At 54.0% G+C, this 20,970-nt stretch overlaps 1 protein-coding gene across 9 annotated transcripts; it reads left to right on the top strand.

The window, feature by feature from the left end:
- Positions 1 to 1,149: 1,149 nt before the first annotated feature.
- Positions 1,150 to 20,708, top strand: AHNAK (AHNAK nucleoprotein). Of its 9 annotated transcripts, none has more exons than XM_086771632.1 (9): positions 1,150 to 1,303; positions 1,531 to 1,718; positions 1,874 to 4,765; positions 5,141 to 6,271; positions 6,878 to 6,919; positions 7,661 to 9,227; positions 9,834 to 10,055; positions 11,244 to 11,390; positions 11,967 to 20,708. In XM_086771632.1, the coding sequence occupies exons 1-9, from the start codon at positions 1,150 to 1,152 to the stop codon at positions 19,634 to 19,636; spliced, it is 14,013 nt and encodes a 4,670-aa protein (XP_086627758.1). In that variant the 3' UTR covers positions 19,637 to 20,708. The 9 variants fall into 9 exon arrangements, with proteins under 9 accessions (XP_086627758.1, XP_086627756.1, XP_086627760.1 ...); XM_086771630.1 differs by having other exon boundaries at positions 5,141 to 5,362; positions 5,747 to 6,271; positions 11,244 to 20,708; XM_086771634.1 differs by lacking the exon at positions 9,834 to 10,055 and adding an exon at positions 7,251 to 7,252 and having other exon boundaries at positions 1,874 to 6,945; positions 7,314 to 9,833; positions 10,056 to 12,382; positions 12,899 to 14,564; positions 14,940 to 20,708.
- Positions 20,709 to 20,970: the final 262 nt, after the last annotated feature.

Consider the following 20,970-nt stretch of genomic DNA (forward strand, 5'->3'; position numbering starts at 1 on the left):
TAAATCTGTTTTTTCCTTCTTTTTTTAAATTTCCTTTTTTCTCCTTTCCTTCCCCCTCCCCCGTCCTTATTTTTTTTTTTTATTTCCTGTCCTTTTTCTGGTTTTCTTTCCTCTTTTTTCCCTTGTTTTCTGGTTTCCTTTCCTTTTTTCCCCTTGTTTTTCCCTGTTTTCCCCATTTTCCTTTGCTTTTCCTTCCCTTTTTCTGGTTTCCTTTCCTCTTTTCCTCTCTTTTACGGTTTCCTCTCCTTTTTTTCCCTCTTTTTCTTCCCTGTTTTCCTTTCCTTTGATTTTCCCTGTTTTCCTCATTTTCCTTTCCTTTTTCCCCCTCACTTTCTGTTTTCCTTTATTTCCTTCCCTCGTTTTCCCCTCTTTTTCTGGTTTCCTTTCTGTTTTTCTCCTTGTTTTTCCCTGTTTTCCTCACTTTCTTTTCCTTTTTTCCACATTTTCCTTTCCTTTGTTTTTCCCTGTTTTCCTCTGATTTCCTCTTTTTCTGGTTTCCTTTCCTTTCCTTGTTTTCCTTTCCTTTTTTTTTTCTCTTTTCCTTCCCTTTCCTTTTCTTTCCCCTTTTTCTGTTTTCCTTTCCTTTGTTTTTCCCTGTTTTCCTCATTTTCCTTTCCCCTTTTTTTGGTTTCCTTTCCTTTTTTTCCCCTGTTTTTCCCTGTTTTCCTTTCCTTGTTTTTCCCTGTTTTCCTTGTTTTCCTCATTTCCTGGTTTCCTTTCCTTTATTTCCCCTTTTCTTTCCTTTTTTTCCTCTTTTTCTGGTTTCCCTCCCTTCCCCCCCCCCCCCCTTTTTCTGTTTTCCTTTCCTTTCCTCATTTTTCGGTTTCCTTTCCCTGTTTTTCCTTATTTTTTTTTCCCCTGTTTTCCTTGCCTTTTCCTTTCCTTTGTTTTTCCCCACATTTTCTGGTTTCCTTTTTTTTTTTTTTTTCCCCCTCTTTTCTCTCCCCCCCCACCCCCCCCCACCCCCCCGTTTTTTTTTCCTCCCTTCCCTCTCCTTTCCCCACCGGTTTCCCCTCCCCTTTCCCTGTTTTCCCCCGCGTTTCCCCTCCCCTTTCCCCGTTTTCCCCCGCGTTTCCCCTCCCCTTTCCCCGTTTTCCCCCGCGTTTCCCCTCCCCTTTCCCCGTTTTTCCACGTTTCCCCTCCCCGCAGATGGAGCGGGAGGAGGAGACGCGGGAGATCCTCCTCCCCAACTGGCAGGGCAGCGGCTCCCACGGCATCACCATCGACCAGACGGACGACGGCGTCTTCGTCAAGCGCGTGCAGCAGAACTCCCCGGCCGCCATGACGGGCGTCGTCAGGGAAGGTGGGGCCTCGCCGCAGCTCGTTGTGGGAAAACGTTGGGTTTCTTACAAATTTGGGGGAAAAAATGTCGGTTTTTTGCGTCTTGGTGGCACCTCGGTTGCCTCTTCCTCCTCCTCCCTCTTGGGTGACCGCCCGACGGCGCTGCTCACGGCGGCGGTGGGGTGGGGGGCGCGGTTGGGTCGCCTTCCTCCCGAAATATCTCACCTCTCGCCCCGCCCCCGCCCCCAGGGGATCAGATCGTGAGCGCCACCGTTTATTTCGACAACCTGCCGTCGGGGGAAGTGGCCCAGCTCCTCAACAGCATGGGCCACCACACGGTGGGCCTACGCCTGCAACGCAAGGGGGACAAATCTCCGGCGCCGGGACAAACGTGGGCGCACGACGTCTTCGCCGCCAGCAGCCCGGAAGTCGTTTTGGTGAGCGCCAGGAGGAAAATTTTGGGGGGAGGAGAAAAATTGGGGAGAAGAAAAATTGGGGAGGAAAATTTTGGGGAGAAAAGTGGGGAAAAAATGAGGCGGGGCAGTGGGAGGAGGACGCGTCTTGGCGCTAACGAAGGCCTCTTCGTTTGCAGAGCGGGGACGACGAGGAGTACAGGAGGATTTACACGACGAAGATCAAACCCCGCTTGAAGTCGGAGGAGGCGGGGGAAGCGGAGGGCGGGGCGACGCAGAGCAGGACCATCACGGTCACCAAAAAAGTGACGGCCTACACCGTCGACGTCAGCGGGCACGAGGACGTCGACGTCCTGGGCGCGGATTTTAAAATCCGGATCCCGGCGCAGGAGGCGGCCCACGGGATGAAGACGGGCGTGGAAGGCGGGAAAAGCGCCGCGGGGACGGCGCCGGTGGGATTTTCTGCCCGGAAGTTGGACGTCCACCTCGGAGAGGCTCAGTTGGGAAAGGCCGGGACGGCCGCCTCGGGAATGCCGGCGGCGGGCTTTCACCCGCGGACTGCGACGGACCCTCGGCTGCCGGAAAGCCAAATTCCCGGCGGAGAAACTGGAAAATCCTTTCGGGCGGAGACGCCGGGACGCAACATTCCCAGCGCGGCGTTCCCGGCCTCGCCCCGAATCGAAGCCAATGGACAAATGGGAAATCTGGAGGCGGATTTTCACGCCAAGGGCGCCGGGTTGGATGGGAAAGGCCGCGTTTCCTGCACGGAGCCGGCGGGGGGGACGCTGTCGTACGCGGGCGCCTCCGCCCCTCCTCTTCGGGGCGATCTCAAAGCGCCCGGCGTTGACGTTTCTGTGCCAGCCGTCGACGTGGGGAAAATCAAAATTCCCGTTTTGAAAATGCCCAAATTCGGCGTCGCGGCCGCCGGATCCGGCACCGACGTTCCCGCGCCGTGCGTGGACGTCGCCTCCTCGTCCGTCCGGCTCGCGGCGCCCGAAATTTCAGCTCCTTCCGTCGACGTCCCGGCGCCGCAGGCGGACGTGGGGCTGAAGGGCTCCGTGAAGGTTCCCTCCGCAGAATCGGAGGGCGGCGGAGCGGGGATCAAAGGACCCGGCGTCCCGTTCCCGCCTCCCGAGGCGGAAATTCCCGACGGGAAGGTAAAAATCAAACTGCCCCACATGACTTTCCCAAAATTTACCGCCCTGGACCCGCAAGGGGAAGGCCCCGTGGCGGAAATGGCGTTCCCGAAGGGCGAGGTGGGAGCAGCGGAGGTCGGCGTTCCCGACGCGGTCGTCCGAGGAGAGTGGCAAGGCCCCAGGTTCAAGAAGGTCGAGACGCCCCAAATTTCGCTCTCCGATGTGAACCTGCACCTGAAAGGCCCTCAGGCCAAGGGAGATTTGGGTGTGGCCATCCCCGGAGTGGAAGGGGACGTCAAAGGTCTCAAGATGGCGGTGAAGGCTCCTGGCCTTGAGTTTGAAGGTCCAGGAGGTTGCTTGAAAGGGCCCGGTGTGTCCGTGGACGTCACCGCCAAGGGGCCTCGGCTGAAGGGAGACGCGGATTTTTCCGCCCCCGAGACGGGCGGCAGCTTGGGAGGACCTCAACTGGACGTCAAAGGTCCCAAACTGGGAATGGACCTGCCCGACGTCGACATCAAAAGCCCCAAAGTTACGATGCCGGAGGTCAAGGCCCCCAAAATCTCCCTGCCCGATGTCGACTTGGACCTGAAAGGCCCCAAAGTGAAAGGAGACCTGGGTGTCTCCGCCCCCAAATTGGAAGGGGAGCTGAAAGCACCTGGACTTGACATCCAAGGCCCCAGCGTTGACCTTGGAGCTCCAGACCTGGACATCCACGCTCCAGAGGGCAAACTGAAGATGCCCAAGCTGAAAATGCCCAAATTTGGGGTGCCCGGCCTGAAGGGAGAAGGCCCTGACGTTGACGTCACCCTTCCAAAGGGCGAGGTGGACGTTTCTGGTCCCAAAGTAGAGGTCCACATGCCAAACGTGGACCTTGAAGGACCAGAAGGGAAAGGTCTCAAACTCAAAATGCCCAAAGTCAACGTTCAGGCACCCAAAGTGTCCGTGCCAGACGTAGATCTGGGTTTGAAGGCCCCCAAACTGAAAGGGGAGGTAGATATTTCCGGCCCGAAGATCTCCAGCGAGCTGAAAGGCTCCAAAATTGACGTGGAAGGGCCCAAAGTGGACGTTGAGATGCCCGAGGTGGACTTGGAATGCCCAGAAGGGAAAATGAAAGGCCCCAAATTTAAGATGCCAAAGTTCAACATCAAAGCGCCAAAAATTTCCATGCCGGATGTGGATTTGAACTTAAAGGGACACAAAACCAGAGGAGAACTGGACATCACGGTTCCCAAGATGGAAGGTGAGCTGAAAGGGCCAGACGTGGACATCAAGGGGCCGAAACTGGACGTTGAGGTGCCCGACGTCGATTTGGAGTGCCCTGAAGGGAAAGTGAAGGGCCCCAAGTTCAAGATGCCCGAGATGCACATGAAGGCCCCCAAGATCTCCATGCCCGACGTTGACCTGAACCTCAAAGGACCCAAAGTGAAAGGGGATGTGGATGTGTCAGTCCCCAAGCTGGAAGGTGACCTGAAAGGTCCTGAGCTGGACATCAAGGGCCCCAAAGTGGACATTGAGGCACCAGACGTGGACATTCACGGCCCAGAAGGAAAGTTCAAGATGCCCAAGTTCAAGATGCCCAAGTTTGGGATGCCGGGCTTCAAAGCAGAAGGTCCAGAGGTGGACGTGAACCTGCCCAAAGGTGACCTGGACATTTCTGGTCCAAAGGTGGACATTGAAGGTCCAGAGGTGGACATTGAAGGTCCAGAAGGAAAAGTGAAAGGTCCCAAGTTCAAGATGCCAGAGATGCACATCAAGACCCCCAAGATCTCCATGCCCGACATCGACCTGAACCTGAAGGGCCCCAAAGTGAAGGGGGACGTGGACGTGTCCGTTCCCAAGCTGGAAGGTGACCTCAAGGGCCCCAAAATTGATATCAAAGGGCCCAAGGTCGACGTTGACCTTCCTGACGTTGAGCTGGAAGGCCCAGAGGGGAAGGTGAAGGGCCCGAGGTTCAAGATGCCTGAGATGAACATCAAGGCCCCCAAGATCTCCATGCCGGACGTTGACTTCAACCTGAAGGGCCCCAAAGTGAAGGGAGATGTAGATGTGACTGTCCCAAAGCTGGAAGGTGACCTGAAGGCTCCTGATTTGGACATCAAAGGCCCCAAGGTGGACATTGAGGCACCAGACGTGGACATTCATGGCCCAGAGGGAAAATTCAAGATGCCCAAGTTCAAGATGCCCAAGTTTGGGATGAAGGGACACGGCCCAGACGTGGACGTGAACCTGCCGAGCGGAGACTTGGAAGTTTCAGGTCCAAAGGTGGACATTGAGGCTCCAGAGCTGGACGTCGAAGGCCCTGAAGGGAAGCTGAAGGGCCCCAAGTTCAAGATGCCCGAGATGCACATCAAGACCCCCAAGATCTCCATGCCCGACATCGACTTGAACCTGAAGGGCCCCAAAGTGAAGGGGGACGTGGACGTGTCCGTTCCCAAGCTGGAAGGTGACCTCAAGGGCCCCGAAGTTGATATCAAAGGCCCCAAGGTTGACATTGACCTTCCTGACGTTGAGCTGGAAGGCCCAGAGGGAAAGGTGAAGGGCCCGAGGTTCAAGATGCCTGAGATGAACATCAAGGCACCCAAGATCTCCATGCCCGACGTTGACTTCAACCTGAAGGGACCCAAAGTGAAGGGAGATGTAGATGTTTCTCTTCCCAAACTAGAAGGTGACCTGAAAGGTCCTGATGTGGACATCAAGGGCCCCAAGGTGGACGTTGACATGCCAGACGTGGACATTCATGGCCCAGAGGGAAAGTTCAAGATGCCCAAGTTCAAGATGCCCAAGTTTGGGATGCCGGGCTTCAAAGCAGAAGGTCCAGAGGTGGACGTGAACCTGCCCAAAGGTGACCTGGACATTTCTGGTCCAAAAGTGAACATAGAAGGTCCAGAACTGGACATTGAAGGCCCAGAGGGGAAGCTGAAGGGTCCCAAGTTCAAGATGCCTGAGATGAACATCAAGGCACCCAAGATCTCCATGCCCGACGTTGACTTCAATCTCAAGGGGCCCAAAGTGAAGGGAGATGTGGACGTTTCCGTTCCCAAGCTGGAAGGTGACCTGAAGGCTCCTGATTTGGACATCAAGGGCCCCAAAGTGGACATTGAGGCCCCAGACGTGGACATTCATGGCCCAGAAGGAAAATTCAAGATGCCCAAGTTCAAGATGCCCAAGTTTGGGCTGAAAGGACACGGCCCAGACGTGGACGTGAACCTGAGTGGAGATGTGGACATTTCTGCTCCAAAGGTGGACGTTGAGGCTCCAGAGCTGGACATTGAAGGTCCTGAGGGGAAGTTGAAGGGCCCCAAGTTCAAGATGCCCGAGATGCACATCAAGACGCCCAAGATCTCCATGCCCGACATCGACTTGAACTTGAAGGGCCCCAAAGTGAAGGGAGATGTGGATGTCTCTGTTCCCAAGCTGGAAGGTGACCTCAAGGGCCCCAAAGTTGATATCAAAGGGCCCAAAGTGGACGTTGATCTCCCTGACGTTGAGCTGGAAGGCCCAGAGGGGAAGCTGAAGGGTCCTAAATTCAAGATGCCGGAGATGCACATCAAGGCACCCAAGATCTCCATGCCTGACGTTGACTTCAACCTGAAGGGCCCCAGAATGAAAGGGGATGTGGACATTTCTGTCCCCAAGCTGGAGGGTGACCTGAAGGCTCCTGATGTGGACATCAAGGGCCCCAAAGTGGACATTGAGGCCCCAGACGTGGACATTCATGGCCCAGAGGGAAAATTCAAGATGCCCAAGTTCAAGATGCCCAAGTTTGGGATGCCGGGCTTCAAAGCAGAAGGTCCAGAGGTGGACGTGAACCTGCCCAAAGGTGACTTGGACATTTCTGGTCCTAAAGTGGACATTGAAGGTCCAGAGCTGGACATTGAAGGTCCAGAAGGAAAAGTGAAAGGTCCCAAGTTCAAGATGCCTGAGATGCACATCAAGACGCCCAAGATCTCCATGCCCGACATCGACTTGAACCTCAAAGGCCCCAAAGTGAAGGGAGATGTGGACATTTCCGTTCCCAAGCTGGAAGGTGACATAAAGGGTCCAGAGCTGGACATCAAAGGCCCCAAGGTGGACATTGAGGCCCCAGACGTGGACATTCATGGCCCAGAAGGAAAGTTCAAGATGCCCAAGTTCAAGATGCCCAAGTTTGGGATGAAGGGAGAAGGCCCCGAGGTGGACGTGAACCTGCCCAAAGGGGACGTTGATGTTTCTGTCCCAAAGGCAGAGGTTGAGTTGCCAAGTGTGGACCTTGAGGCTCCAGAAGGAAAAGTGAAAGGTCCCAAGTTCAAGATGCCAGAGATGCACTTCAAGGCGCCCAAGATCTCCATGCCGGACTTTGACCTGAACCTGAAAGGTCCCAAAGTGAAGGGGGACGTGGACGTGTCCGTTCCAAAGATTGAAGGTGACCTGAAAGCCCCAGATGTGGACATCAAAGGCCCGAAACTCGATGTAGATCTTCCAGATGTTGAGCTGGAAGGGAAAGTGAAGGGTCCCAAGTTCAAGATGCCCGAGATGAACATCAAGACCCCCAAGATCTCCATGCCTGACATTGATTTGAACCTCAAAGGCCTGAAAGTGAAGGGAGATGTGGACGTGGCTGTTCCGAAGCTGGAAGGTGACATAAAGGGTCCAGAGCTGGACATCAAAGGCCCCAAAGTTGACGTTGACATGCCGGATGTGGATGTTCATGGCCCAGAGGGAAAGTTCAAGATGCCCAAGTTCAAGATGCCCAAGTTTGGGATGAAAGGAGAAGGTCCAGAAGTTGATGTGAACCTGCCCAAAGGTGACCTGGACATTTCTGGTCCAAAGGTGGACATTGAGGGTCCAGAGCTGGACATTGAAGGCCCAGAAGGAAAAGTGAAAGGTCCCAAGTTCAAGATGCCTGAGATGCACATCAAGACCCCCAAGATCTCCATGCCCGACATCGACTTGAACCTGAAGGGCCCCAAAGTGAAGGGAGATGTGGACGTGTCTGTCCCAAAGCTCGAAGGTGACCTGAAGTGTCCAGAGCTGGACATCAAGGGCCCCAAGGTGGACATTGAGGCCCCAGACGTGGACATTCACGGCCCAGAAGGAAAATTCAAGATGCCCAAGTTCAAGATGCCCAAGTTTGGGATGAAGGGAGAAGGCCCCGAGGTGGACGTGAACCTGCCCAAAGGGGACGTTGATGTTTCTGTCCCAAAGGCAGAGGTTGAGTTGCCAAGTGTGGACCTTGAGGCTCCAGAAGGAAAAGTGAAAGGTCCCAAGTTCAAGATGCCAGAGATGCACTTCAAGGCGCCCAAGATCTCCATGCCGGACTTTGACCTGAACCTGAAAGGTCCCAAAGTGAAGGGAGACGTGGACGTGTCCGTTCCAAAGATTGAAGGTGACCTGAAAGGCCCAGATGTGGACATCAAAGGCCCAAAAGTGGACATCAACGTTCCCGACGTTGACCTAGAGTGTCCGGAAGCAAAGTTGAAGGGTCCCAAGTTCAAGATGCCAGAGATGCACTTCAAGGCCCCCAAGATCTCCATGCCCGACTTCGATCTGAACCTGAAAGGCCCGAAAGTGAAAGGGGACGTGGACGTGGCTGTGCCGAGCGTGGAAGGTGACCTGAAAGGACCTGAGGTCACAGTGAAAGGTCTGAAAGTGGACGTAGAGGCTCCGGATGTGGAGCTGGAGTGTCCTGAGGGGAAGATGAAAGGTCCCAAGTTCAAGATGCCGGAGATGCACTTCAAAGCCCCCAAGATCTCCATGCCGGACTTCGACCTGAACCTCAAAGGTCCCAAAGTGAAGGGGGACGTGGACGTGTCCGCTCCAAAGATTGAAGGTGATTTGAAAGCCCCAGATGTGGACATCAAAGGCCCGAAACTGGATGTAGAACTTCCAGATGTTGAGCTGGAAGGGAAGGTGAAAGGCCCCAAGTTCAAGATGCCCGAGATGAACATCAAGACCCCCAAGATCTCCATGCCCGACATCGACTTGAACCTCAAAGGCCCCAAAGTGAAGGGAGATGTGGACGTTTCCCTTCCCAAACTGGAAGGTGACATAAAGGGTCCAGAGCTGGACATCAAAGGCCCCAAAGTTGACGTTGACATGCCGGATGTGGATGTTCATGGCCCAGAGGGAAAGTTCAAGATGCCCAAGTTCAAGATGCCCAAGTTTGGGATGAAGGGAGAAGGCCCTGAGGTGGACGTGAACCTGCCCAAAGGTGACCTGGACATTTCTGGACCAAAGGTGGACATTGAGGGTCCAGAGGTGGACATTGAAGGTCCAGAAGGAAAGTTAAAAGGCCCCAAGTTCAAGATGCCTGAGATGCACATCAAGACCCCCAAGATCTCCATGCCCGACATCGACCTGAACCTGAAGGGCCCCAAAGTGAAGGGAGATGTGGACGTGTCTGTCCCAAAGCTCGAAGGTGACATCAAGGGCCCCGAAGTTGATATCAAAGGCCCCAAGGTTGACATTGACCTTCCTGACGTTGAGCTGGAAGGCCCAGAGGGAAAGGTGAAGGGCCCGAGGTTCAAGATGCCCGAGATGAACATCAAGGCACCCAAGATCTCCATGCCTGACGTTGACTTCAACCTGAAGGGACCCAAAGTGAAGGGAGATGTAGATGTGACTGTCCCAAAGCTGGAAGGTGACCTGAAGGCTCCTGATTTGGACATCAAGGGCCCCAAGGTGGACATTGAGGCACCAGACGTGGACATTCATGGCCCAGAGGGAAAATTCAAGATGCCCAAGTTCAAGATGCCCAAGTTTGGGATGCCGGGCTTCAAAGCAGAAGGTCCAGAGGTGGACGTGAACCTGCCCAAAGGAGACCTGGACATTTCTGGTCCGAAAGTGGACATTGAGGGTCCAGAGCTGGACATTGAAGGTCCAGAAGGAAAACTGAAAGGTCCCAAGTTCAAGATGCCTGAGATGCACATCAAGACCCCCAAGATCTCCATGCCTGACATCGACTTGAACTTGAAAGGCCCCAAGCTGAAAGGGGACGTGGACGTGTCTGTTCCCAAGCTGGAAGGTGACCTGAAGGGCCCCAAAATTGACATCAAAGGACCCAAGGTCGATGTTGACCTTCCTGACGTTGAGCTGGAAGGCCCAGAGGGGAAGCTGAAGGGCCCCAAGTTCAAGATGCCCGAGATGAACATCAAGGCCCCCAAGATCTCCATGCCTGACGTTGACTTCAACCTGAAGGGCCCCAAAGTGAAGGGAGATGTGGACGTTTCCCTTCCCAAACTGGAAGGTGATTTGCAAGGTCCAGAGCTGGACATCAAGGGCCCCAAGGTGGACATTGAGGCACCAGACGTGGACATTCATGGCCCAGAAGGAAAATTCAAGATGCCCAAGTTCAAGATGCCCAAGTTTGGGATGCCTGGCTTCAAAGCAGAAGGTCCAGAGGTGGACGTGAACCTGCCCAAAGGTGACCTGGACGTTTCTGGTCCAAAAGTGGACATTGAAGGTCCAGAGCTGGACATTGAAGGCCCAGAAGGAAAAGTGAAAGGTCCCAAGTTCAAGATGCCAGAGATGCACTTCAAGGCCCCCAAGATCTCCATGCCAGATGTTGACTTCAGTCTCAAGGGCCCGAAGTTGAAAGGGGATGTGGACGTGTCTGTTCCTAAGCTGGAAGGTGACCTGAAGGCTCCTGATTTGGACATCAAGGGCCCCAAGGTGGACATTGAGGCCCCAGACGTGGACATTCACAGCCCAGAGGGAAAATTCAAGATGCCCAAGTTCAAGATGCCCAAGTTTGGGATGAAGGGAGAAGGCCCCGAGGTGGACGTGAACCTGCCCAAAGGGGACATTGATGTTTCAGGTCCAAAGGTGGACATTGAAGGTCCAGAACTGGACCTTGAGGGTCCAGAAGGAAAACTGAAAGGTCCCAAGTTCAAGATGCCAGAGATGCACATTAAGACCCCAAAGATCTCCATGCCCGATGTTGACTTCAATCTCAAGGGTCCCAAAGTGAAAGGGGATGTAGATGTTTCCCTTCCCAAGCTGGAAGGTGACCTCAAAGGTCCTGATTTGGACATCAAGGGCCCCAAAGTGGACATTGAGTCCCCAGATGTGGACATTCACGGCCCAGAAGGAAAATTCAAGATGCCCAAGTTCAAGATGCCCAAGTTTGGGATGAAGGGACACGGCCCAGACGTGGACGTGAACCTGCCGAGCGGAGAGCTGGATGTTGCTGGTCCAAAGGTGGACATTGAGGGCCCAGAGCTGGACATCGAAGGACCAGAAGGGAAGTTGAAGGGCCCCAAGTTCAAGATGCCCGAGATGCACATCAAGACCCCCAAGATCTCCATGCCCGATATCGACTTGAACCTGAAGGGCCCCAAAGTGAAGGGAGACATGGATGTGACTGTTCCCAAGCTGGAAGGTGACCTCAAGGGCCCCAAAATTGACGTTGACCTTCCTGATGTTGAGCTGGAAGGACCTGAGGGGAAGCTGAAGGGCCCCAAGTTCAAGATGCCCGAGATGAACATCAAGGCACCCAAGATCTCCATGCCCGACGTTGACTTCAATCTGAAAGGACCCAAAATGAAGGGAGATGTGGACGTTTCTCTTCCCAAGTTGGAAGGTGACTTCAGGGCTCCTGATGTGGACATCAAAGGCCCCAAAGTTGATGTTGACATGCCAGATGTGGACGTTCATGGCCCAGAAGGAAAATTCAAGATGCCCAAGTTCAAGATGCCCAAGTTTGGGATGAAGGGAGAAGGCCCAGAGGTGGACGTGAACCTGCCCAAAGGTGACCTGGATATTTCTGCTCCGAAAGTGGACATTGAAGGTCCAGAGCTGGACATTGAAGGCCCAGAGGGGAAACTGAAGGGTCCCAAGTTCAAGATGCCTGAGATGCACATCAAGGCCCCCAAGATCTCCATGCCGGACGTTGACTTCAATCTCAAGGGGCCCAAAGTGAAGGGAGACATGGACATCTCTGTTCCCAAGCTGGAAGGTGACCTGAAGGGCCCCAAAGTGGACGTTGACCTTCCTGACGTTGAGCTGGAAGGCCCTGAGGGGAAGCTGAAGGGTCCCAAGTTCAAGATGCCCGAGATGAACATCAAGGCCCCAAAGATCTCCATGCCGGACGTTGACTTCAGTCTGAAGGGGCCTAAAATGAAAGGGGATGTAGATGTTTCCCTTCCCAAGCTAGAAGGTGATTTGCAAGGTCCTGATTTGGACATCAAGGGCCCCAAAGTGGACATTGAGGCACCAGACGTGGACATTCACGGCCCAGAAGGTAAAATCAAGATGCCCAAGTTCAAGATGCCCAAGTTTGGCCTGAAAGGAGAAGGCCCAGAAGTTGACGTCCACCTCCCTGAAGCCAACGTGGACGTTTCAGGTCCAAAGGTCGACCTCGCTCTTCCCGACGTGGACATCGAAGGCCCGGAAGGAAAACTGAAGGGCCCGAAGCTGAAGAAGCCTGAGGTGCAGTTCAACGTTCCCAAGATCTCCATGCCAGATATCGACCTCAATTTGAAAGGCCCGAAAGTGAAAGGTGACTTTGACTCTTCCGCTCCCAAAATGGAGGGCGAGCTGAAAGGTCCCAAGGTGGACATCAAAGGGCCAGAAGTTGAGGTTGAAGGACCGAAGCTTGATCTGGAAGGAAAGACGAAAAAATCCAGGTTTAAACTGCCCAAATTTGGCTTTTCCGGCCCTAAAACGCAAAGCCCCGACGTGGACGTGAAGCTCAAAAAACCCGAGGTGGAAATATCCGGCCCGAAAGTCGACCTTCACGCGCCGGAGGTGGAGGCGCAGGCGAAATCCAAAGGGTCCAAGTTTAAAATGCCGTTCCTGAGCATCTCCTCACCCAAGGTTTCCATGCCGGACGTGGAGCTCAACCTCAAAGGTCACAAAGCCAAAGGAGAGTTGGATGTCTCCCTCCCCAAGGTAGAAGGTCCGGAGATGGACATCAAAGGTCCCAAAGTCAACGTGGAGGCGCCCGACGTAGACCTTCACGGCCCGGAGGGTAAACTCAAAATGCCCAAGTTCAAAATGCCGAAATTCGGCGGGGCGGGGTTGAAGGTCGAAGGGCCGGAGGTGGACGTGGGCGTTCCCAAAGCGGAGTTGGACATTTCTGGTCACAAGGTGGACGTGGAAGGTGCCGGTTTGGACCTCGAAGGTCCTGAGGGGAAGTTGAAGGGTCCCCACTTCAAGATGCCGGAGATGAACATCAAGGCACCCAAGATCTCCATGCCGGACGTCGACCTGAACCTGAAAGGCCCCAAAGCCAAGGCAGATGTGGACGTTTCTCCTCCCGAGGTGGACCTGAAGGGCCCAGATTTGAACATCAAAGGCCCAAAAGTGGACGTGGACGTTCCTGACGTCGACCTTGAAGGTCCCAAAGGAAAATTAAAAGGCCCCAAGTTCAAGATGCCGGAGATGCACTTCAAAGCCCCCAACATCTCCATGCCGGACGTGGATTTGAGTTTGAAAGGTCCCAAGTCCAAAGGAGGCGTAGACATCGACCTTCCCGGCCCAAAACTGGAAGGGGAGCTGAGCGTGCCGGACGTTGACATCAAAGGACCCAAGGTGGACATCGAGGGGCCAGAGCTGGATGTTGAAGGCCCTGAGGGGAAGCTGAAAGGTCCCAAGTTCAAGATGCCTGAGATGCACTTCAAGGCGCCCAAGATCTCCATGCCCGACGTTGACTTCAATCTCAAAGGCCCCAAAGTGAAGGGAGATGTGGACGTGTCTGTCCCCAAACTGGAAGGTGATTTGAAAGGTCCAGAGCTGGACATCAAGGGCCCCAAATTGGACATTGAGGCACCAGACGTGGACATTCATGGCCCAGAAGGAAAATTCAAGATACCCAAGTTCAAGATGCCCAAGTTTGGGCTGAAAGGAGAAGGCCCCGAGGTGGACGTGAACCTGCCCAAAGGTGACCTGGACATTTCTGCTCCGAAAATGGAGATTGAAGGTCCAGAGGTGGACATTGAAGGTCCAGAGGGGAAGCTGAAGGGTCCTAAATTCAAGATGCCCGAGATGCACTTCAAGGCGCCCAAGATCTCCATGCCGGACGTTGACTTCAATCTCAAAGGCCCCAAAGTGAAGGGAGATGTGGACGTGTCCCTTCCCAAGCTGGAAGGTGACCTGAAGGCTCCAGAACTGGACATCAAAGGCCCCAAGGTTGACATAGACGTTCCCGACGTGGAGATGGAAGGACCAGAAGGAAAACTGAAGGGTCCCAAGTTCAAGATGCCGGAGATGCACGTCAAGGCCCCCAAGATCTCCATGCCCGACTTCGATCTGAACCTGAAAGGCCCGAAAGTGAAAGGGGACGTGGACGTGGCTGTGCCGAGCGTGGAAGGTGACCTGAAAGGACCCAAAGTTGACGTTAAAGGCCCCGAGTTGGACGTGAGTGCCCCAGATGTTCAAATCGAGGGGCCGGAAGGGAAGCTGAAGGGCCCCAAGTTCAAGATGCCAGAGATGCACTTCAAAGCCCCCAAGATCTCCATGCCGGACTTCGACCTGAACCTCAAAGGTCCCAAAGTGAAGGGGGACGTGGACGTGTCTGCTCCAAAGATTGAAGGTGACCTGAAAGGCCCAGAAGTGGACATCAAAGGCCCCAAGGTCGACGTTGACCTCCCTGATGTTGACCTGGAAGGCCCCGAGGGGAGGCTGAAAGGCCCCAAGTTCAAGATGCCCGAGATGAACATCAAGGCGCCCAAGATCTCCATGCCTGACATCGACCTGAATCTGAAAGGCCCCAAAGTGAAGGGAGATGTGGACGTTTCCATTCCCAAGCTGGAAGGTGACATAAAGGGTCCAGAGCTGGACATCAAAGGCCCCAAAGTTGACGTTGACATGCCGGATGTGGATGTTCATGGCCCAGAGGGAAAGTTCAAGATGCCCAAGTTCAAGATGCCCAAGTTTGGGATGAAAGGAGAAGGTCCAGAAGTTGATGTGAACCTGCCCAAAGGTGACCTGGACGTTTCAGGTCCGAAAGTGGACATTGGAGGTCCAGAGCTGGACATTGAAGGTCCAGAAGGAAAAGTGAAAGGCCCCAAGTTCAAGATGCCTGAGATGCACATCAAGACCCCCAAGATCTCCATGCCCGACATCGACTTGAACCTGAAGGCCCCCAAAGTGAAGGGAGATGTGGACGTGTCCATTCCCAAGCTGGAAGGTGACCTGAAAGGTCCTAAAGTTGATATCAAAGGGCCCAAAGTGGACGTTGACCTCCCTGACGTTGAGCTGGAAGGCCCAGAGGGGAAGCTGAAGGGCCCCAAGTTCAAGATGCCCGAGATGAACATCAAGGCACCCAAGATCTCCATGCCGGACTTTGACCTGAACCTGAAGGGCCCCAAAGTGAAGGGAGATGTGGACGTTTCCCTTCCCAAGCTGGAGGGTGACCTCAAAGGTCCTGATTTGGACATCAAGGGCCCCAAGGTGGACATTGAGGCACCAGACGTGGACATTCACGGCCCAGAAGGTAAAATCAAGATGCCCAAGTTCAAGATGCCCAAGTTTGGGATGAAAGGACACGGCCCAGACGTGGACGTGAACCTGCCGAGTGGAGAGCTGGATGTTGCTGGTCCAAAAGTGGACATTGAAGGTCCAGAGCTGGACATTGAAGGCCCTGAAGGGAAGGTGAAGGGCCCCAAGTTCAAGATGCCCGAAATGCACATCAAGGCCCCCAAGATCTCCATGCCGGACGTTGACTTCAATCTCAAGGGCCCCAAAGTGAAGGGAGATCTGGATGTGTCAGTCCCAAAGCTGGAAGGTGACCTGAAGGCTCCTGATGTGGACATCAAGGGCCCCAAAGTGGACATTGAGGCACCAGACGTGGACATTCACGGCCCAGAGGGAAAGTTCAAGATGCCCAAGTTCAAGATGCCCAAGTTTGGGCTGAAAGGAGAAGGCCCTGAGGTGGACGTGAACCTGCCCAAAGGTGACCTGGACATTTCTGGTCCAAAAGTGGACATTGAGGGTCCAGAGCTGGACATTGAAGGTCCAGAAGGAAAACTGAAAGGTCCCAAGTTCAAGATGCCTGAGATGCACATCAAGACCCCCAAGATCTCCATGCCCGACATCGACTTGAACTTGAAAGGCCCCAAGCTGAAAGGGGACATGGACGTGTCTGTTCCCAAGCTGGAAGGTGACCTCAAGGGCCCCAAAATTGACATCAAAGGCCCCAAGGTCGACGTTGACCTCCCTGATGTTGAGCTGGAAGGCCCTGAGGGGAAGCTGAAGGGCCCCAAGTTCAAGATGCCCGAGATGAACATCAAGGCCCCCAAGATCTCCATGCCGGACGTTGACTTCAACCTGAAGGGCCCCAAAGCGAAGGGAGATGTGGACGTTTCCCTTCCCAAACTGGAAGGTGATTTGCAAGGTCCAGAGCTGGACATCAAGGGCCCCAAGCTGGACATTGAGGCCCCAGACGTGGACATTCATGGCCCAGAAGGAAAATTCAAGATGCCCAAGTTCAAGATGCCCAAGTTTGGGATGAAGGGACACGGCCCAGACGTGGACGTGAATCTACCAAGTGGAGATCTGGATGTTACTGGTCCAAAGGTGGACATTGAAGGTCCAGAGCTGGACATTGAAGGTCCCGAGGCGAAGCTGAAGGGTCCCAAGTTCAAGATGCCCGAGATGAACATCAAGGCACCGAAGATCTCCATGCCTGACTTTGACCTGAACCTGAAAGGTCCCAAAGTGAAGGGGGACATCGACGTTTCTGCACCCAGGCTTGAAGGTGATGTGAAAGCCCCCCAAATCGACGTGAAAGCCCCTCAACTGGACGTCGATGTGACCATGGAAGGGCAACTCAAAGGCCCCAAATTCAAAATGCCCGAAATGCACGTCAAGACCCCCCAGATCTCCATGCCGGACATCGACCTGAACCTCAAGGGGCTGAAGCCGAAAGGTGACCTTGACCTTCAGGGCCCCAAGCTGGAGGGAGGGCTGAAGGGTCCCGAAATCGATATCAAGGGTCCCAAAATTGATATCAAGGGTCCCAACGTGGAGATGGAGGGTCCGGACGTTGACGTTGATGGTCTCCAGGGAAAAGTGAAGATGCCGAAGATGAAGCTGCCCAAGTTTGGCTTCAAAGGGGACGGCCCCGACGTGGACGTGGACCTACCGAAGGCGGAGGTCGACTTTTCGGGCCCCAAGGTCGATATCGCTGTCCCGGACGTGAGCGTCGAAGGGCCGGAGGGAAAATGGAAAGGTCCTAAAGTGAAGATGCCGGAAATGCACGTGAGCGTCCCGAAAATCTCCATGCCCGAGATCGACTTGAACTTGAGAGGCCACAAAACCAAGGGAGGCTTCGACGTCACGGCGCCGAAACTGGAAGGCGACCTGCGAGGTCCTGAGATCGACGTCAAAGGCCCGGAATTGGGAATCAAAAGCCCGGAAGTGGACGTCGAATGTCCCGACCTCAACGTGGAATCCCCGGAGGCCAACGTCAAACTTCCCAAGGTGAAGAAACCCAAATTCGGGTTCGGGATGAAAAGCGCCAAGGCGGAGATCAAAATCCCGGGGGCGGAAGCGGATTTACCCGAGGCGGAGCTCAACGTGGAGTCGCCCGACCTCAACCTCGCCGGAAAAGGGAAGAAGAGCAAGTTCAAGATGCCCAAACTTCACGTCAGCGGCCCCAAAGTGAAAGGGAAGAAAGGCGGCTTCGACGTCAACGTAGGTGGCGGCGAACTCGACGGGAATTGGAAATCTCCGGACGTGGAGGTCAACGCAGCCGGGCCGGAAGTCACCGTGAAAGGTGACGCCTCAGTGAAGTCCCCCAAAGGAAAAAAACCCATGTTTGGGAAAATTTCCTTCCCGGACGTGGAATTCGATCTGAAATCGCACCGATTCCGAGGGGACGCGTCGGTGGCAGCTCCGAAAATAGAGGGGGAGCTGAAAGCGCCCGAGCTGGACGTCAAAGGCCCGAGCCTCGGCGTGGACGGCGACGCTTCCGCCCTCGGCCTGAAGAAAGCGAAGGTCAAACTTCCCGGTGGCCAGGTGGAGGCGGGGGAGTTGAAAATGGAGGGCGGCCTGCAAGGACCCGACGTCGACGTCGCCGTTCCCTCCATCGATTTAAAGGTGAAAGGACCAAAGGTGAAAGGCGAAGTCGGCGTTCCCGGAGTAGAACTGGAAGGTCCCGACGGGAAGTTGAAGCTGCCCAAGGGCGGGAAAACGGGCTTCGGTTTGGAAATGCCGGATGCGAAGTTGGAGATCTCGGCCCCGGCCGTGGATGGAAGCGCGAGCCTCCCCGCGGTTGACGTAAAGCTGCAAGGTCCCCAAATTTCCGGGCCTGATTTTGACGGAAAGCTGAAAGGACCAAAACTCAAGGGAGATCTGGATGTTTCGAGTTCCCTGGAAGGGCCCAGCCTCGGCCTGGACGCGCCGGGCCTCCACCTCGGAGGCCTGGGAGGAAAACTGAAGCTGCCCACGTTGAAATCCGCCGCGGCCGAAGGACCCGAGCTGAGCGTCGGCTGCTCCGGCCCGCGACTGGAGGCCGAGGTGAAAGGCCCGGGTGCCAATCTCAATCTCGGCGTGCCGGGCGCGGCCGTCCGAGGGCCCTCGCTGGACGTCGCTGGCCCGGATTTGGATGTGAACCTGAAAGGACCAAAGTTGAAAGGAGATCTCGACCTTTCCGCTGGCGTTCAGTCGCCCAAAGCCGCCGTAGACGCGCCCGACGCCGCCTTCGAAATTTTGGGCGGCACCATCAAGCTTCCGTCCCTCAAGCTCCCTCAGTTCGGTGTTTCCGGTCCCGGTGTGGATGGAGGTGACGGGGGCGTCAACCTTGAAGGCCCTCAAGTGAAAGGAGGCCTGAAGGCCTCAGGCGTTGGCGTTGGGTTGGAAGGACCCCACATTGAGGTGAAAGGCCCTAAAGTTGCCGTGCCGGATGTTGACCTGAAGCTGAAAGGACCAAACCTCGGGGGCGACCTGGGCCTTGCCGGCGAAATCAAAGGCCCAAAACTCAACGTGGAAGGGCCGGGCGTCAACCTTAAGGACCCCGGCGCGGGCGTCCACCTCGACGCCCCGACTCTGGACGCCTCTGCGTTGAAAGTTTCCGCCTCGGGGTTGAACGTCAACGTCAAAGGGCCCAAGATCAAAGGCGGCGAGGGGGCGGGGGGCGGTTTTCACGTCACGGGCCCGAAGGTGGGAATGGGCGGTCCCGGCGGCGCCGCCGGCGCGGAGAGCAACCTGGGAAAAGTCTCGTTCCCCAAGCTGCGCATGCCGAAATTCATGTTTTCGGAGGCCGAGGCCAAGGGCAGGGAGGTGGGGGTGGACGTCGAATTCGCCGGGCCCGACCTCCACCTCCAGGCCGGCGCCGCGGAGCTGGAAGCGGAGGAGGCCGACGTCCGGCTGAAGAAATCCAAACTCAAAATGCCCAAATTCAATTTTTCCAAGCAGAAAGGGAAAAGCGGCGGCGGAGGCCCGGGTTCTCCGGAAATTTCCGGCTCCGTTTCGGGATCCAAGGTCAGTTTGGGGTCGGCGGAAGGCGAACTGGACGGGGGGGAGGGGGCGGCGGCCAAGGGCAAGTTCTCCCTCTTCAAGAGCAAGAAACCGCGGCACCGCTCCTCGTCCTTCAGCGACGAGCGCTCCTCCCTCCCCGCGGCCCCGGGCCCCTCGGATCCGGCGGCGGCCGAGAAAGCCAAAGCGGGAAAACCGAAATTCGGGACCTTCGGGGGCATCGGCTCGAAAACCAAAGGCTCGTACGAGGTGACGGCGAGCGACGAGGAGCGGGGGCCGGGCGGCGGCGGCGGCGCGGCCTCCAAAAAATCCCGCCTCTCCTCCTCCTCCTCCGGCAGCGAGAGCGGGCCCAAGGCCGCCTTCCGCTTGCCCGGCGTGGAGCTGACGGTGGCCAAGAAGAAGGAGTAGAGCGGGGGGAGGGGCTGTACATAGGTGCCCGTGTATATAGGGAGCCCCTCCCCCACCTCTGTATATAAAATTTGTCGGGGGGGGCGGGGCCAGCGAGGTGGAGGCGGCTCCGCCCCCCTCGGCCGCCATTTTGGCTTCTGCATGAAATGCTGAGAGCTTAACGTTTACTAGCGCTATTTTTGATAATTTTTTTTTTTTTCCCCCCCATTTTAAGAATTTTTCAGCATTTTTTTGGTGGAAACGAGGCTTTTTTTTTTTTTTTAATTGATTTTTTTTTTTTCCTCTCCGTCTTCCTCTTCTTTTTTTTGGCTTTTAGGGGTGGGGCTGAGACTTCTTGCCAGACGAAAAGCTCTATTAAAAAAAAATATATATATTTAAAAAAAAAAATATTTTTTTTTTTTTACAAAAATGTTGTAACCGAGCCGCTTCCCTCGAATTCCTGCATCAGGCGTTGGGAAAAATTAAAAAAAAAATAAAATAAAAGAAATAAAAATCTGAATTTTCCAATTATTTCGGTTGCGTAGCGGCACGAAATAAACCAACGAGCGCGTTTGCGCAGGAAATTTCGCCAAATTTTCAAATTTTAATTGAAATTTTTTATACGCGTTGCTGCTCAGCGCCCGGGTTGGGTTTATTTTTTTTATTTTATTTTATTTTTTTTTTAAATCATCGGCGCGTTCTCTGTTACGTCTCCGCCTTTGTTACGTCATTTGTATTATAAAAGGGAAAAAAAACTAAAAAAAAAAAAAAAAAAAATTTAAAATTTGTCTCGGTTGCGGCCGCTTTTTGGGCGTTTGGTATCATTTTTGTTAACGAGTTTAAAAAAAAAATATTTAAAAATTTAAAAAAAAAAAACAAACAAATCCCCTTTCAGCACTTTACCGGCAAATTAATTGCGAATGTAAGAAGAAAAGGCGAATATTAAAAAAAAAAAAAAAAAAAAGTTGTAAAATGCAAATAAATTTATTAAACGCGAATTTAAAAAAAAAAAAAGTTTATAGAGGCGAATAAAAAATTTATAAATGCAAATTTAAAAATTTATAAAATGCAAATAAAAAATTTATTAACCGTGCTGCCCTGCGTCTTTTTATTTTTTTTTTTTTTTTTTTTTTTTTTTTTCCTTTTTTTTTTAGGTCGTTTTGCACCGAGGGGCCCGGGGGGGGGGGGGGGGGGGGGCAATTTTGGGAGAGGGGTGGGCTGTCCCAGTTCTTCACACTGCTCCCAGTCCCCTCCCAGTTCACGTTCACCCCAGTTTAATTTTTTTTTTTTTTTAAATCATCCAAAAAGTTAAATTTAATTTTTTTTTTTTTTTTTTTCCTCCCCATTTTTTTTTT

Source organism: Chlamydotis macqueenii, unplaced genomic scaffold, assembly GCF_036417535.1.
Source record: "Chlamydotis macqueenii isolate bChlMac1 unplaced genomic scaffold, bChlMac1.mat HAP1_SCAFFOLD_128, whole genome shotgun sequence".
Taxonomy (NCBI): domain Eukaryota; kingdom Metazoa; phylum Chordata; class Aves; order Otidiformes; family Otididae; genus Chlamydotis; species Chlamydotis macqueenii.